Raw genomic sequence first — 15,364 nt, 5'->3', positions numbered from 1 at the left:
GGGAAGTAGAAGCCCTAGAATCAGAAGTTCAGAGTTACCCTTGTTGATATTCTAAATCACATCCAGAGCTCCCACCGGCTGTCAGCATTCAGGCAAAATGCTCCGCCACCCCAGGCATTAGCACTTCCAGATCCTACGGCCACGCATGTGCCATCAGTGTTCAGGCTAACTGCCTGACCACCCTGGGGCTTTAAGCCCTACATAATCTACGTGGGATGTGGTCTTGTAATCTATGCATAATGCAGCTACGGAAGCCCCTGTGCACAAGCGCTAGACAGCCTTTAAAATTCCTGCTCCATCTCTCTTTCACCACACTTTTCCAGAGAGTCCTGTGTACCCCTCTTTCCCCTCCCTCTCCTTCTGTTAATAAAACTCTTAAAGTGGATTTTGTTGTGTATCTTGTGATCCATTCTCATGTCTGGAATTATCAATGGTACCATGATTTCACCGTTTTAATTTTTATAAAAAATTGGAGGGGGGTTAAGGGTAGTATGTGTGAGAATGGGGGTGTCAGGTCTCTCGAAACTGCTTCAAGCTGACTTGGTGGGTACCGGTCATGTCTGGGGGGCCAGAGGCAAAAGATTTACCCAGTTAAGGTGACATTTTAACAATAATTTTTTTTATTCAGTTAGTTAGGAGCAGTTAGTTCATTCTACCCTCCCTGAGGACTGAAGGCGATATGGGATATGAAAATGCCAAGGGATGTTGAGAGCCTTAAATAGAGTTTGAGAGATCTGAGAGGTAAATTCAGGGCCATCACGGCACCAGTGTAAGATATGGCGTGAGAGAGACCTTGGTGGGTCCCGTGGCAGGTGAGGAACGCGGGCGGGAAATAGAATGTGCCATGCAAAGAGAGCTTGACTGTGAGTTTATTTAAGAAGAGGGGAAGGGAGAGATACAGAGACAGACAGACGGAGAAGAGGAGGGAAGAGAAGAGGAGAGAAGAGACCAAGAGAGTTGCCTTGGCAGGAAGGGGGGGGGGAGATTTAGAAGTGGGCGGAGCTTCTCTTAAAGGGACCTTTGTACAGTGCCATAACAGAGGGATGCCTGTGCCCAAGGGGCAGGGCCAAAGTATGTCTAGATACTAACAGCCCTCAGCTGCACAGAGAATTCAAAGCCAACCTGGGGCGCACGAAACCCTATCTAAGCCAAAATATAAATACATATAAATACATATATATTAAAAGACTAAAGTAAGAGAGTCATACAAAAGCAAGCATTTCTACACATAAAGCTCAACTCTCAGACTATGATTAAGACATGGCTCAGAAAAAATACCTCCATGGGCTTAGGTTGAATTTCCTACCTCATTCTGTCCCTTCCCTGTGACAGATGAGGAACTGAGGCACAGAGGCAAAGTCAAAGGCCTGGGATCACGTGGTTAAATAAATGACAGGGTGGAGGGTAAGCCTATTTCTGACTACAAAGACTATAATTTTAGACTATGGAATTCTCTAAAAAATACCAGGAAAGTTATAAAACTTCATCAGTTTGTGGGTAATCTTTTGTTTGTTTGTTTGTTTGTTTGTTTGTTTGTTTTTCGAGACAGGGTTTCTCTGTAGCTTTGAAGCCTGTCCTGGAATTAGCTCTTGTAGACAAGGCTGGTCTCGAACTCACAGAGATCCACCTGCCTCTGCCTCCCGAGTGCTGGGATTAAAGGTGTGTGCCACCACTGGCCGGTGTGAGTAATCTTTAGACCCATGGTATTGTGGGCACTGGCTGGCTCAAAACCCAATCTCTCCACTGGCTCAATTTCCAAGGCCACCTCCCTCCATCTTCCAGAGGTAGGGGACAGCAGACAGGCATGTGACAGTTTCACTCCTGACACCTTCTGAGCCTCCTGTCTCCTCTTCAGTAAGTCTCAGCCAGGCTTCCCCACGAAGCAGGAGCTTTATTTACTGTCGTGGAGAAACACAGACTAGATCTGGAGTCCTACTGAAGAGTCTAATTCCATTTGCCTAATGACATGGTGGAGGTTAGGGGGAGAAAACACGCTTTGAGAGAAAATTGTTTTTTAAAACTCCTGCATTTGGATTAAATCCTTGGGGGTACGAATCTTCCAAGAAATGAAATTCCCTGGAGCCTGCTATGTAGACCAGACTGGCCTTGAACTCACAGAGATCCACTTGCCTCTGCCTCCCGAGTACTGGCACCACCATGCCCCACCTGCCTGATTTGACTTCCACCACCAGATACCAGATACAGAATTCCCATTTAAGCCCCATTTGACCTAGACAGTGCCAGTTCCTTCCACATCACCCTGAGAAGCTTCAGTGGTCCCAGCCTGGTGCCTGAGGGACCAGCCTTTCCAGCTGCTCACAAAGGGGCCCGGTGCTTAGCTTCTAAGGCAGTTCTCCATTGTTTCTTTCTAAATGGAAACCTTTTATTTGCTTATCAATCATGGGGACAGGCTTCATTGTTGCAAAGAGAAGCGCTTTCCCATCTCTCTGGAAACAATCACTCTCCCTGCCCACCTTCCCGCCCCCTTTGGATACAGACCTGGATACTAATAATGTTAATTTCAGAGAGGCTCACAGGACATTTGTTTTACGACAGACAATGTTGCAAATGCTTTTCATGGGGAGGGGGGACGGTCATTTATTGAATCTCACAAAATATTCCCTGCCTTGAAGCTGAAGAAACTTATGCAAAAGGTAAATAACCTCTCCCCGTGCTGTAACTAGAAAACACAGTGCTCCTGGGCAAAAAAAAGGGGCTGACTAACATCAGGTCCAGGTTCTTTTGTTTGTTTGGGTTTGTTTACTTGTTTGTTTTTTATTTGTTTTGGAGGGCGAGGACAGTAGGGAGCAGAGGGGACAGTGGCAAACCCAAGCCTGGGCTTCATTTGAAACACACGCTCAGAGTGGGCTACCTCAGCAAATTCAAGCCTCACCTGATCCAGCATTGTCAGCTTCAATATTTTCCAGAAACTCCTGAGATTATACTTCCAGTCAAGTCCATTTTTAAAACATTGTGTGTGAGTTCAGGTGGGCACGAATGTGCCACGGCCCTCGTGTGGATGGAGGTCAAAGAACAAGCTTGGAGTTAGTCCCTGTCTCCCACCTTGCTTGTGGCAGGACCTCTCTTGTTGGCTGCTGTGAATGGCAGGGTACTATGGGCTCATCTCCATAGAAGCCATGAGATTGTGGACAGGGGTTCTGTGTCCAAGGTTAGATGGGTTCTGGGGATCCAAACACAGGTCCTCGTGTCCCTGTGACAAACACTTTACCACTAAGGCATCTCCCTGTCCCAAGTCTGAACTTGAAGGGGAAAGAAAATAAAACTCAGAGACAAGCCAAGTAAGGGATGGACTATGGACTGATTACTCAGACACAGGCATTGACCACCAAACCCACTGTCACCATTTAATCACGTGTATCCCTCCAAACAGGACCAACAGTGGGAACACACGTGACAACATCCACTCCAGCAGCCATGGAGGCTCAGACCTGTAATCCCAGCATTCACGATAGCCATGAGTTCAAGGCCAATCTGGGATACAAGGTGAGTCCTACGCCACCATGGTTACACAAGACCCTGTCTCAAAAAAAAAAAAAAAAATAACAATCATGTCTTTTCTTTGTAGGTCTTCAATCAAAAGTGAGACACGGGGCCCTGGCTCCTTCATTAAGGGAAAACAACAGTGGCCCTAATTAGTCACTCCACACCAAAAGCTGTCAAATCCATCATCCCTGCTTTATTTTCTGAAAGTGATTAAATACCACTTTTTCCCCTTTTGTAGCAAGATGCCAGCGACAGCCGATCTATCACTACGTCTGATCTATGCCAGCATCTGCCGATGTTTACCCACAGAGTTTCGCATCCATCATTTCCTACCTGAATCACTCTTCGAGAAAAGAGAAATTTTAATTCCGCCTCCCAACAACAGGGGAATTAAAAAGTGTGAGCTTTTCTCCCACAAAACACCGGCGATGGAGTCGTAAACCCAACCGGAAGAATGCACGCTCAAAAGAAGGTGACAGGAATGGTCTGGAAAGCACAGTGCCCACGGATGCCAAAGGAGGACACTGGATCTCCATCCAAGAGCTGGAGTTACAGACAGCTGTGAACCACCATGTGGGTGCTGGGGATCGAACCCAGGTCCTCTGGAAGATCAATCAGTGCTCTTAACCACTGAGCCATCTCTCCAGCCCTGTTGTCATTTCCCATCTTGGTAATATGTTCACCATCTTAGCCACAGCAATGTATGTGTGTCACTGGCTTTAAATAGCTTCCAGGATGTGTAACTTTGGGGATATGTCTTTCCCCTCTATTTCTAGAATTTTCTCACCACCCCAAAAGGAAAATCTGTTTCCATTAACAGTCCTGCCCATCATCTTATCCCTCATACCAACCTGGGTAGGTACAACCATGAAACAGCTTCCTGTCCCTGTGTGTTTGCTTATTATGTATATTTCTGTGATTCCTTTAAACAAAATACAAAGACTTCTGCCTCACTTTGTTCCTCGTTCTATAGCAGCTCCTCTCCTCCCCCCCATGTGTGTGGGGGGGGGTGTCCCCATTAGTCCTAGGAATAAAAACCAGGGCCTTTCACATGCTAGGCAGGTGCCCTACCACTGAGCTGCACCCCCATCCTCTCACTGGGGGGATTCTAGGCAGGGGCTCTACCACTGAGCCACACCCCTGCCCCTCACTGGGGGATTCTAGGCAGGGGCTCTACCACTGAGCCACACCCCAGCCCCTCACTGGGGGATTCTAGGCAGGGTCTCTACCACTGAGCCACACCCCAGCCCCTCACTGGGGAATTCTAGGCAGGGGCTCTACCACTGAGCCACACCCCAGCCCCTCACTGGGGAATTCTAGGCAGGGTCTCTACCACTGAGCCACACCCCAGCCCCTCACTGGGGGATTCTAGGCAGGGGTCTCTACTAATACTAAGCTATGTCATAGCTCTTCCTCTATCATTTTCCAGCTACTTCCATGCTACTGCTTTGGTCACCATCTCATTCTTTTTCACATAGGGGCTACTATTTTCTTATCTGCCCAGAATGAGGAGGATGTGGATCCCTCTTCCGTGGCTGATGGAAATGTAAATTGGGGCAGGTGCCATGAGACGCGGTCTAATGTGTCAAGCTGAGCAAACCATCTCCACCTCTAGAGTGGAGTACAAGTGTTCAGACAGAACACACATGAGTCGTTTACGACAAGAGTTCATAATAACCACAGTGGGAACCACCAATGCCCACCCTCGTATCTGAAGCAAGCATCCTCCTGGTACTGAGGTCACAGTATGGCAGAACTTCAGACCCACAGCTCTCTGGACACCCCCATCATGGGCAGCCCAAAGAACAGAGTTTGAACAAAGAAGTAGGGTCATCTGCCCTCCCATTCCGTGATCTCCCAGAGCAACCATTCCCGAGGGAAGGGTAAACAAAACCATGGGTAAACCAAACTACATTAAGGTATTTGTTGAGTCTTTCTTAGATGCTTTTGTTTAAATTCTGCCAACTACCAGATAGAGCTTGGTGACTCTCAAACCCCATGTCTATCAAAATTACAGGGCCAAGCGTAGCTGTGCTCTAGAGATGGACCCAGCTGGAGGGCCAAAAGTGACCTGGTACCCAGAGAGATGAAGAGACTAACCTGGACACTGAGAAGAGACACGCAGAACATGGACTTAGAGCCCATAGCTGAGCAGAAGAAAGAGCCATGAGTACAGGCCTGAGTCAGGGGTACGGCCATCGTGGCAGGGAAGCCAAGTACAAGAAAGAGTGTGAGACAGCTGGGCCATAAGAGTCCGACTATGGGGATCCATTCTTGTGTATCCTGAAAAATTGACTTATGCATTCAACTTTGTGATACTCTATAAAAAGGCACCTTATACCCCCATGTCTGCAGGTTGTGTTTTATCTCCCTCTGTAAAACACGTTTGTAATGCTTAAAAGGACCTGGAAAGATGGCTCAGCAGTCAAGAGAACTTGCTACTCTTTCAGAGGATCCAAGTTTGGTTCCCACATCGTGTGTTTCACAGTGACCTGTAACTCCAGTTCCAGGGACTCTGACACCCTCTTCTAGCCCCTTCAGGAACCTACACCCGTGTGTTCAACACAATGCAGGTTATGGGGGCTCATTCTGAAATGTCCTGGTAGACCTTCCTGGGAGATCCTACAATATTCTTAGATGTGTCATCTCCAGCATTCACTTAAGACATGACAAAGGCCCTCCATCAGATGCCTCCATCCAGCCTTGGATCCTAGACTGTGAGAAAGTGAGCTAAGCACCAGCATGGCTCTCTCTCTTCTTCCTGATTGTGGATACAACATGACCAGCTGCCTCATGCTCCTGCATTTGACTTCCCCATCATGAACTACCCGGAAGTCACGTTACCCTTGAACTGTGAGCCAGCACCGACCCTTTCTCCCTTAAGTAGCTTTTGTTAGGGTGTTGGATCACAGCCACGGGAAAACAAAACTGAGACATAGAGGAAAAACAATTCTCATGGATGTGGAGATGAAGCTGGGCTAAGTTGGGCACCAGAGCCACGAATGAACATGACAGAATACGAGTCGGTGGATCATACCCCAGAGTGCCCATGAAAAAGGTTTGCCGCTGTTGGTTTTAGGCCAATATCTATCTGTGAACCTTTAAAATACATTAGAAATGGAAGTGAGCGCCTCCTCTGTGCTCCTACGATGCAAAGGTGAGGAGCTCACATCCTATGCCCCTTCTGCCAGCAGGCTGCCTTGTCACCTGTCACATTCTAACACCAGTCTCTCTTAATTCCATCCATTTCCTTGGCTCTTCAACCCTTTGTTGCCCTCTAACAAAATAAAGCTTTTTCCTGGCTCCACTCTCCCCACCCATGTAGTTACAGTGGCTATCTTCCAATTAAAACATGGGCTATACACGTGCCCCAATCACAGGCTGGGACTGGAGCCAGCCTGGCTGAGCATGGAGATCACACCTCGCTCTGGCTCACAGGATTAACCAAAGTAATTCCCCAAATAGTCTGTGCCCAGCCCATTCACATCACAGCTACCCACACTCAGGGTTCTGAAGAACAGAGCACTGTGACCCGTGTTGCAGAGCCAAAGAGGCACCCCACCAGCCTTGCTACACCCCAGTTCTCCATAGAGAACTGGAAGGAACCACAGTGAGGCTGTAGAGTTATCTAAAATGAGACCTGAGTCCTAAGAATTCCATGACGTGGACCACAGTTTCTGTCTCAAGCCACTATCCATACTAGCCACTTATTGACTCTCCCACTATGGTCCTCTCTGCAGCTAGTCACAAGATGCCTCACTGAGGCAGCCGGCTGCTGATGTTGCTGGTACCCTAAAGCCACCATCCTGGAAGCAGCAGTCTGTAATAGCATCAGGTAAGAGGAAGCAGATGGACCATGTGACCACCAGGCTCCTTATAGCAAGGACACTCACTGGAAATGCTCATTCCAGGCCTTCCTCTCCATTCCAGACTCTTTCCCATCCTCAGCCTCAGTTTCCATCCACGGACACACTCCCCAGAATTCCTGCCCAGAGGACAGACGGCTCTCTGCCCAGGAACCCAGAGCTGGCCCATTCATCCCTCTTTATTTTAGCCATCTGGGGTGGTTTAAAAATGACCCCCAGAGGCTCAAGTTTGAATGCTTGATCCCCAGTTAATGGATCTGCTTGGGAAGGATTAGGAGGTGTGGTTTTGTTGGAAAAGGTGTGGCCTTGTTGAGGAGCTGTGTCGCTGGGACTGGGCTTTGAGGTTTCAAAAGCCTATGCCAGCCTCCACCTACCCACCCACTCACCCACCCACTCTTTCTCTTCCTCCTCTCTGCCTGCCCCCTATAGATCAGAATATAAAGCTTTCAGCTACTGTTCCAGCCCTGTGTCTGCCTGCTTCTCACCATGATGATCATGGACTAACCCTCTAAAACTATAAGCAAACCCCCCGTTAAATGCTTTCTTTTATGACAGTTGCCCTGTGTCTCTTCACAGCAATAGAACTGACTAAAACAGTCATATATTTCATTTACATATGGCTTGGTGATGGCTTTTTACCCCTGTGTCACCATCAGTATGAAGGGGACTCTCATTACCAAAGCAATGAGCACCTTTTTGATTAAGTTTCAGGGATGACAGCAGGTCCCCTGCTTGGTCCCCTGGGCCCTGTTCCTTGTGGTGGCCAGTGGTCCTTCATAATGAGGGGTAGGTCATACCACCCTGGGCCTCAAAATCCTGCAGTGGTGCCCAGCCTAACCTGAGTAAAATCTAAGGTCTTTTCAAAAGGCACAAAGCTCTGGGAAAATGCCACTCTTGGCACCTTGCTGACTAAGTGTCCCCACCCTTGCCCCCTTGCACAATGGTGTCCCTGACCTCTACAGTGACCCTTGAACATGTCACAGTTTACTACCTAGAGGCCAGGGCCAAGCCTTCCCTTCATCCCTCTGTGACTCACTCCACACCTCCTCTAGGTTCTGTTCCCCCAGAGAAGCCCTCCTCCACCAATCTATCTAAAGGAACCTTCCAGGTCCTGGACTGCTCCCTGCCTTGTTCTCCTGTTGGTGTTTATCGTCTCCTGATGCAAAAGAGCATGTTGCCTTCCATAGAAGTCCATCTCTGTAAACAATAGAAAGCTTCAGAGAGCTGAGACTCACTGTCCCTGTGACAGCCTGTCCTCAGACCCCGAACCTGCTCTCAGCAGGTGGCCAGGGCTTCCGGACCTGATGGTGGAACACAGGAAGCAGAGGGGACTTTGGGAACTGGTTGTAGTCCAGCCTACACAGACTACCACCCCAGCCCTTCACACCTGCTTTTGGCTGCCTGGAAAGTTCTTCCCAAGACCCCTGCTCAGCTGTCCCCATCTCAGGCCAACAGCGCATCCCCAGGTGCCCAGTCCCTCTCCCTTATCCTATCCCACAGTCCCACTTCAACCGGCCCCTCACATCATGACCACAGAAGCCAGGACGAATATCTGATCAGCAGTGTGACATCAGAGTCCCGGGTGCAAAAGACCCTGGTCAATGCTCACTCAACTCCAACCCTGCAACTCGGCCCAGTCACTAGAAGACAAAAGGACCTCTGTGGAGGTTGCAGGGCTCCTAACCCAGCATTCTTGGACATTTGTTTGCTCAATTCTGCACGTGCATGCGTACATGTATGTGTGTGCAAGTGCATGCATGCGAATGTGTGCCCGTGAGGGCATGTGCTGGAATCGAACTCAGGACACTTGCTTACTGGTAAGCACTCTACCACTGAGATCCATCCCCAACCCTGGTTCCGGACTTTCAAATAGATGCGTCTCTAGCCTTGGCATTTCTCTAGCCTTTGGGTAAGGTTGCAAGAAACCCAATGTAGTGTTTTGTTCACACCATCCTCTCTCCTGTGGGCCTAGGGCTTTGCTCTGCTGGGTGGCAAGGCTTATATCATAATGGGCCCTGAATGTGTTTTCTGACCACAGAAAACCATCAGGGCTGGGGAGGTGGCTCAGTCAGTAAAGCATTTGCCATGCAGTCATGAGGACTGGAATTTGATACCCAGAACCCAAATGAAAAAGTCAGGCATGGCAACCCACTCAGTCCTGTTCTCAGGAGGCAGAGATGGGGTGGGGGCACCTGGGACTTGCTGGCTGACCAGCCAAGCCTACCTAGCCCACTCTGTGCACTCCTCTCAGTGAGAGGCCCTGTCTTGAAAAAGCAGGGTGGCATACACCTTTAATCCAAGCACTCAAGAAGCAGAGGGAGGTGGATCTCTGAGTTCAAAGCTATCCTGGTCTACAAAACAAGTTCCAGGACAATCGGGTCTACACAGAGAAACCCTGTCTTGAAAACGCTCTACCCCCACAAACTGCAGAGTGGGGCCTGCAGAGATGGCTCAGTGGTTAAGAACACTGACTCCAGAGGACCCAGGTTCGATTCCCAGAACCCATATCATTATATTACAACCCTCTGTAACCTCAGTCCCAGGGGCTCTGATACCGTTTTCTGGCTTCTAAGGGCACCAGGCATGCCCACTGTGTACAGACATGCATGTAAAACACCCATATACATAAAATTAAAAAAAAAATCAAAAAAAAACTTAAAGCAAGGTGAATATCAATTGAGAAAAACATTTAACATAGACTATGACCTCTACATACACACACACACACATGTGCACGTTCAAACACCACACACACACATACATACACACACACACACAGAGAGACACATACAACACACAGAGACACACACATACAACACACAGAGACACACACATACAAACACACACACAGACACACACATACAAACACACACAGACACACACACAGAGACACACACAACACACACACAGAGAGACACACACATACAACACACACATACACACACACATACAACACACACACACACACACACACACACACACACACACACACACACACACACACACACACACACACACACGGCGCTATTTTCTGAGGCTTGAGAGCCTGCTGACCCCGGGAGCACACGGTCTCCATGCCCACAGTCCCTCATTTCCCTTTCATTTCCTCGGGATCCCTGTTGTCTGTTCTGAACACTTCCACATTTGCTTACTTTCCCAATCTCTCCTCCGCTGGCAACTCTGGTGTTTATCTTGCGGGCTGTGCCTCGGCAGCTCATGTCTCCTCCCCAGGAGCCTTCATTAAAATATTTCAAATGAAGACCTTTGCTGCCCCCTCAAGAGAGCATGCTGGGTCTTTCCCACACAACACCGTTTTCGTTCTTATCACAGGACTTCAGGCAGTTGGTACAGTATATCCTATTAAAAACCTCAGTTCCACTTGAGGTTGTCACAATTCGGAGATTACAGTGTTCTGTGTGGTGTTCTGCCAGGGATATAGTCATATATTCGCTTTGTTCACCGGCAGACTCGGTGCGTGAGCCCGTATTTCACACCTCATTTGGTACCACAATGAGACCGACACATAAAAAGAAGCAATTATTTATTTAGATTATGGAATGGTTTCAGAGGGATATTCAATTATGTAATGGTTTTAGCAGGATATTCATAGGTATAAACTGCCAGGCTAGAGTAGGGATCCCTGCTTTTCTTCAACCTGGAGTTCACGGGTGGAGGGGCAGGGGTGAGGCTCAAACATTGAGCATAAAAAGTCACTGGGATGGGAGCCCTTCTCAGTCACAAAACTGCCTCCTCTTTTCTATGTAGCATTTTTAAAATTTCTTCTGGGGATAAACAAAAATCACAAAACCGAAAAGTGACCACTACTTCTGAGGAGCAGCACACTTCTTTCCATGTGAAACACAGCCCTGGGCTGGGGGAGAAGGCTCAGGGGGCAAGAGGGAGCTTGCTGCAAAAGCCTAAAGACTGGACTTCGAATCCCCAGCCTCCATATAAAAAGCTGGGCACGGAACCCAAGCACTGTGGGAGTGTGGAGACAGGAGGATCATGGTGGCTTGCTGGCCACCAGTCAGGTTCAGTAAGAGATCCTGTCTCAAGGCAATGAGGCAGTGACCGACAGAGTATGACAGCCAGCACCCTCCTCTGGCCTCCGTGTGCGCATGCGTGCACATATACCACACACACAAACAAAACGTAGCCACTGCCAAGCAAGCATTTATTTCCTCAGTATATGCCACGGAGACCATTGCTATAAGCTCACTATACGTCCCAGGTGGGAACCAGGAACAGCCCTTGGGGGCACTGATCCAAACCCCGGTTTGAGCTAATCTGGGTAGATGTACCATCCAAGTTATTCCAAGAAGAGCCCAGGACAACCATCCTGGGACTGATAGCTAGGCTTAACCAGGAAAAACAACTGCTCCCTAAAGTGACTGGGTGGTCAGAGGGACACTGGGAGTTCCTGGCCACTACACTGCTCCCAAGAGGAAAGCACGGCCAGAGAGGAGCCAGGGAAGAGAGACGGACTGTTGGAGAAACTCGGGTACCAGAGCCCCCATTTCTGATGCAGGCCACAGGAAGGTGCGCCCTCCCACTGTGGATATAAGCACACCAGCCCCCTGTGCTAAACAAAATCAAGCTACAACCCTGGGCAGAGCCTCCCTCTAAAGAGTGTGACCACTGTGCCCACTGACCACCCGGCCCTCCCCTCATGCCCTGGCAGTGAAGCCCACCTCTACACAGCTGGCGAACAACACCAGAAGTTCAGCACCCAAGCCCAGCCTGGTTCTAGGCAGGGGGGCCTCTGTTACTCGGATCTTTTAAACCAAACTGACTTGGTTCAGGAGACACTCCACTCCTTTCCAGTATTTAGAGACTTCTGGGTGAATCTGTGATGCCTGGAAGCCCTGCAACCATCTTGTGACCGTGAAAAAACCAGCTGGAAGATGCCCCAGAGGCCACACGGAGTGCCGCTGTGTGAACAGCCACCTCTGTATTTGCTCTGGGAGACGGGCGAATCCCTTTACAGCAGCCACTTTGGGGGAATGACCCGTGGCTTTACAACCTGAAGCCCTTCAGCCAATATCAACAACTCAGGATCCAGGGTACCCAGCAGGTACTTTCAGACATACAGGGAAACCCTGGTCATGTGATGTCACAGCCCAAGCTCCATCCACGACCACTGTCTCCGGGGAGGCGGGGGTAACTGAAGAGTTTAGAATGGGAGACGTCAGAGCCAACATCAAACCACTTGGCCTGAGTCATTCCTCCTCCTGGGAGACCTTCAAAGGCAGCACAATAAGGCTCCGGGGTTGGCTGAGGTCACATGAGAAGCGACAGCATGTGCCATGCAAGTCCACAGGAAAAGCTCACCCTGCCACCAGCCTCCACCTCTCACATGACCCCACTCATGACCCACACTGACTCATCCCCCACGCCCGGGTGTCTCCTGGGCCTCAACGGACCCAAAGCTACAGAAGACAGAAGAGAGGTCAGGACGATTTACATTGATAAGTGACACTGGGTGGCATCTGAGCCAATGGCGAGTTCAGCAGCCACTCGTCCAGTGCTGCTCCTTGGTCCAACGTGGGAGACTGGCAGACAGACAGACGTACCCTCAGTAGGGCAAGAAGGTGGAGGCGGAGACTAGAGAGGGACTGTCTAGTCAGGAATCCTTCCACCTTCTGCCACCTAGGTGGTGTCTCCACAACCCCCCAGCCTAGATTCTGAGCCACAAAAGACTGTGAAAACCTGGACTTGGTCTCTGGAGCCCTACCCACAAGAGTGATCTCAACGCAACGGAAATGGCTCATTTAAACAGCCAGGGGCCTGAGATGCTCCAGTGGGTAAAGATGGTTGCCTCTTATGCCTGAGGATCTGGGTTGAAATCCCAGGGCTCATGGGAGAAGGAATGAACCAACCCCTGAAATCTGTCCTCTGACCTCTACATACACCATGACAGACAGACGGACAGAGAGATGCAATAATAAGAAGAATAATTTTTAAAGAAATAAGCAGCAAGAGACAATTAGCAGGTAGTTGTGTGCACCCTGCTTGCTTATTAAAAAGTAATTTCCCTCTGGCTCTTTAATTGATTCATTCTCCCTGTTTCAGCTTCGGTTCTTCACGGAAACAGCAGTAACAACGACACGGTGATCAGACTCAGAGCTGTGATAAATGAAGGAGGGTCGCTTTTGAGACAGGCAACCTTGCTATGTACTGCGCAGAAAGGATGGCTGGTCCAGGCTGCAGTGCAGCCCTGCGGTGGCTGCACCAGGCTGGTGAGGCCAAAGGAAGGTCCACACGCCATCCCACGCGTGTTACTCTGTCACCGGCTTAGGGTCCAGCACACCACAGTGCTCACCTGCTCTGTTTTTCCAGGTGGTGTCCCACGCAGGACAGGGCTGCCGTGGTCTGTGTACCGTCCTGCTCGATGTCCTCCTGCACCGCCCACTGGTTCTCGTTGCTCACCCGCACTGCTGTTATCTTCACGCCCGCAGCCGCCTTGATTCTATGACGTAAAAGGAAGTAGATATATAAGAAAACAGGCTTCGCCTGGGCCAGCTCCATGGGAGAAGGCATCTGTATCACATGGAGATCCCCTTCCCTGGAGGCTGGAGGGAAGGGAGGCTATAAATTGCTTTTCCCTAAGACTGATCTCAGGGACAGCAGGATGTCTCAGTGGGTGAAGACACTTGTGCCAAGCCTGACGACCCGAGTTCAGCACCTGGAATCCACACGGTGAAAGGGGAGAACCGACTCCCTCAAATTTTCCTGTGACCTCCACACACCATCATGGCATAGGCGCCCACCTCCACACATACAAAATAAATGTATAAAAAAATGTTTTTGGTTTTCCAAGACAAGGCTTCTCTGTGTAGCCCTGGCTATTTGGGAACTTACTCTGTAGACCAGGCTGACCTCGAACTCATAGAGATCTGCCTGCCTCTGCCTCCTGGGTGTTAGGATTAAAGGCGTGCGCCACCCCTGCCCCCCAGTTAAGAACAAATTTTAATGCTGATGTGCTCCAAAACATGTGCAGTGGGTTCTATGAGTATACTATGAATTTGGAAAGTTGAGGCAGAATTGCCACAAGTTCAAGGCCAAACTGGGCTGCATAGTGAGACCCTGTCTCAAGAATAAATTAGCAAATAAATAAATCCTGGCCTTTTAACAAATGCCACAGCTTGTTGTCACGCACCTCCACGTTCTGTCGCTGGCTTTGAAATTCATAATTGTATGCCCATTTTATCTTGATATTAAAAAGAGAGGCAAGGACCAGCAAGACGGTTCAGTGGGTAAAGACACTCACCGACAAGCCTGAAGACTTGAGTTTAAACCCTGGGGCCCACATGGTGGAGGGAGACAACCGACTCATGCAGTGTGTCCTCTGAGGTCCACGGGTGCACCATGGTCTGCACACCCCACACAGAGCTGCTAAGATATAAATAACCATAACGAAAAAATGATAGGAGAAGCGAGGAGATCAGTAAGGGATCCATCCTAGGAGTGACTGACAGGTGGGGGGGAGGGGTGATATCTGTCTGCACTGGGGCACCTGGGAGGCCCAGGAAGGAAGAGAAAAGACCCTTTCCCAGCAGGGTCTACAACATGGGTGGCATCTGGGCCAGAGATCTGTCCTGAAGCCTGGCTCTGTCTCCTGCCTTAAGGATTCTAGAGTGGAGTAAGGGATGCCCACCCCTATGTGTCTGTCACTCTGACTCTCTCTCCCTTCCTGTGCTCACCCGGCTCCAGCCTGAACAGCACACTCAAGAGGCTCCTATGTCGCCCATCTGCCACCCCCTCCCCCACCCCTGCATCTGAACACTCTTCCTGCTGGATTCTGGTCTTAACCTCATCTTCCACAAAGCTTTCTTTCTTGACACCATGACAGCCTAGGAGTTAATTTATGCACGCCATGAACAGAGGCGTCCTGTTCCAGCTCTGCTTCCAGCCAAAGGAGCAAGAGAAGAGAATGTTCCAGAACCTGTGTCTACGTTCAAAGCCCTTGTCACCGAAGTTTCACCCTCTGCCCT

At 49.5% G+C, this 15,364-nt stretch overlaps 1 protein-coding gene across 1 annotated transcript in view; it reads right to left on the bottom strand.

Moving 5' to 3' along the window:
• Positions 1-15,364, bottom strand: part of Tmem132b (transmembrane protein 132B) — a 197,994-nt gene that overhangs the window by 158,393 nt on the left and 24,237 nt on the right. The window contains exon 5 of the mRNA XM_038344456.2: positions 13,693-13,839. Within this exon, the coding sequence (XP_038200384.2) occupies positions 13,693-13,839 (147 nt within the window). The remainder of the gene's footprint in view (positions 1-13,692; positions 13,840-15,364) is intronic.

The sequence above is a fragment of the Arvicola amphibius genome, chromosome 10 (genome assembly GCF_903992535.2).
Source record: "Arvicola amphibius chromosome 10, mArvAmp1.2, whole genome shotgun sequence".
Classification (NCBI taxonomy): domain Eukaryota; kingdom Metazoa; phylum Chordata; class Mammalia; order Rodentia; family Cricetidae; genus Arvicola; species Arvicola amphibius.
Note: the sequence above shows the minus strand (reverse complement) of the source record. Positions and strands in the feature narration are given on the sequence as shown.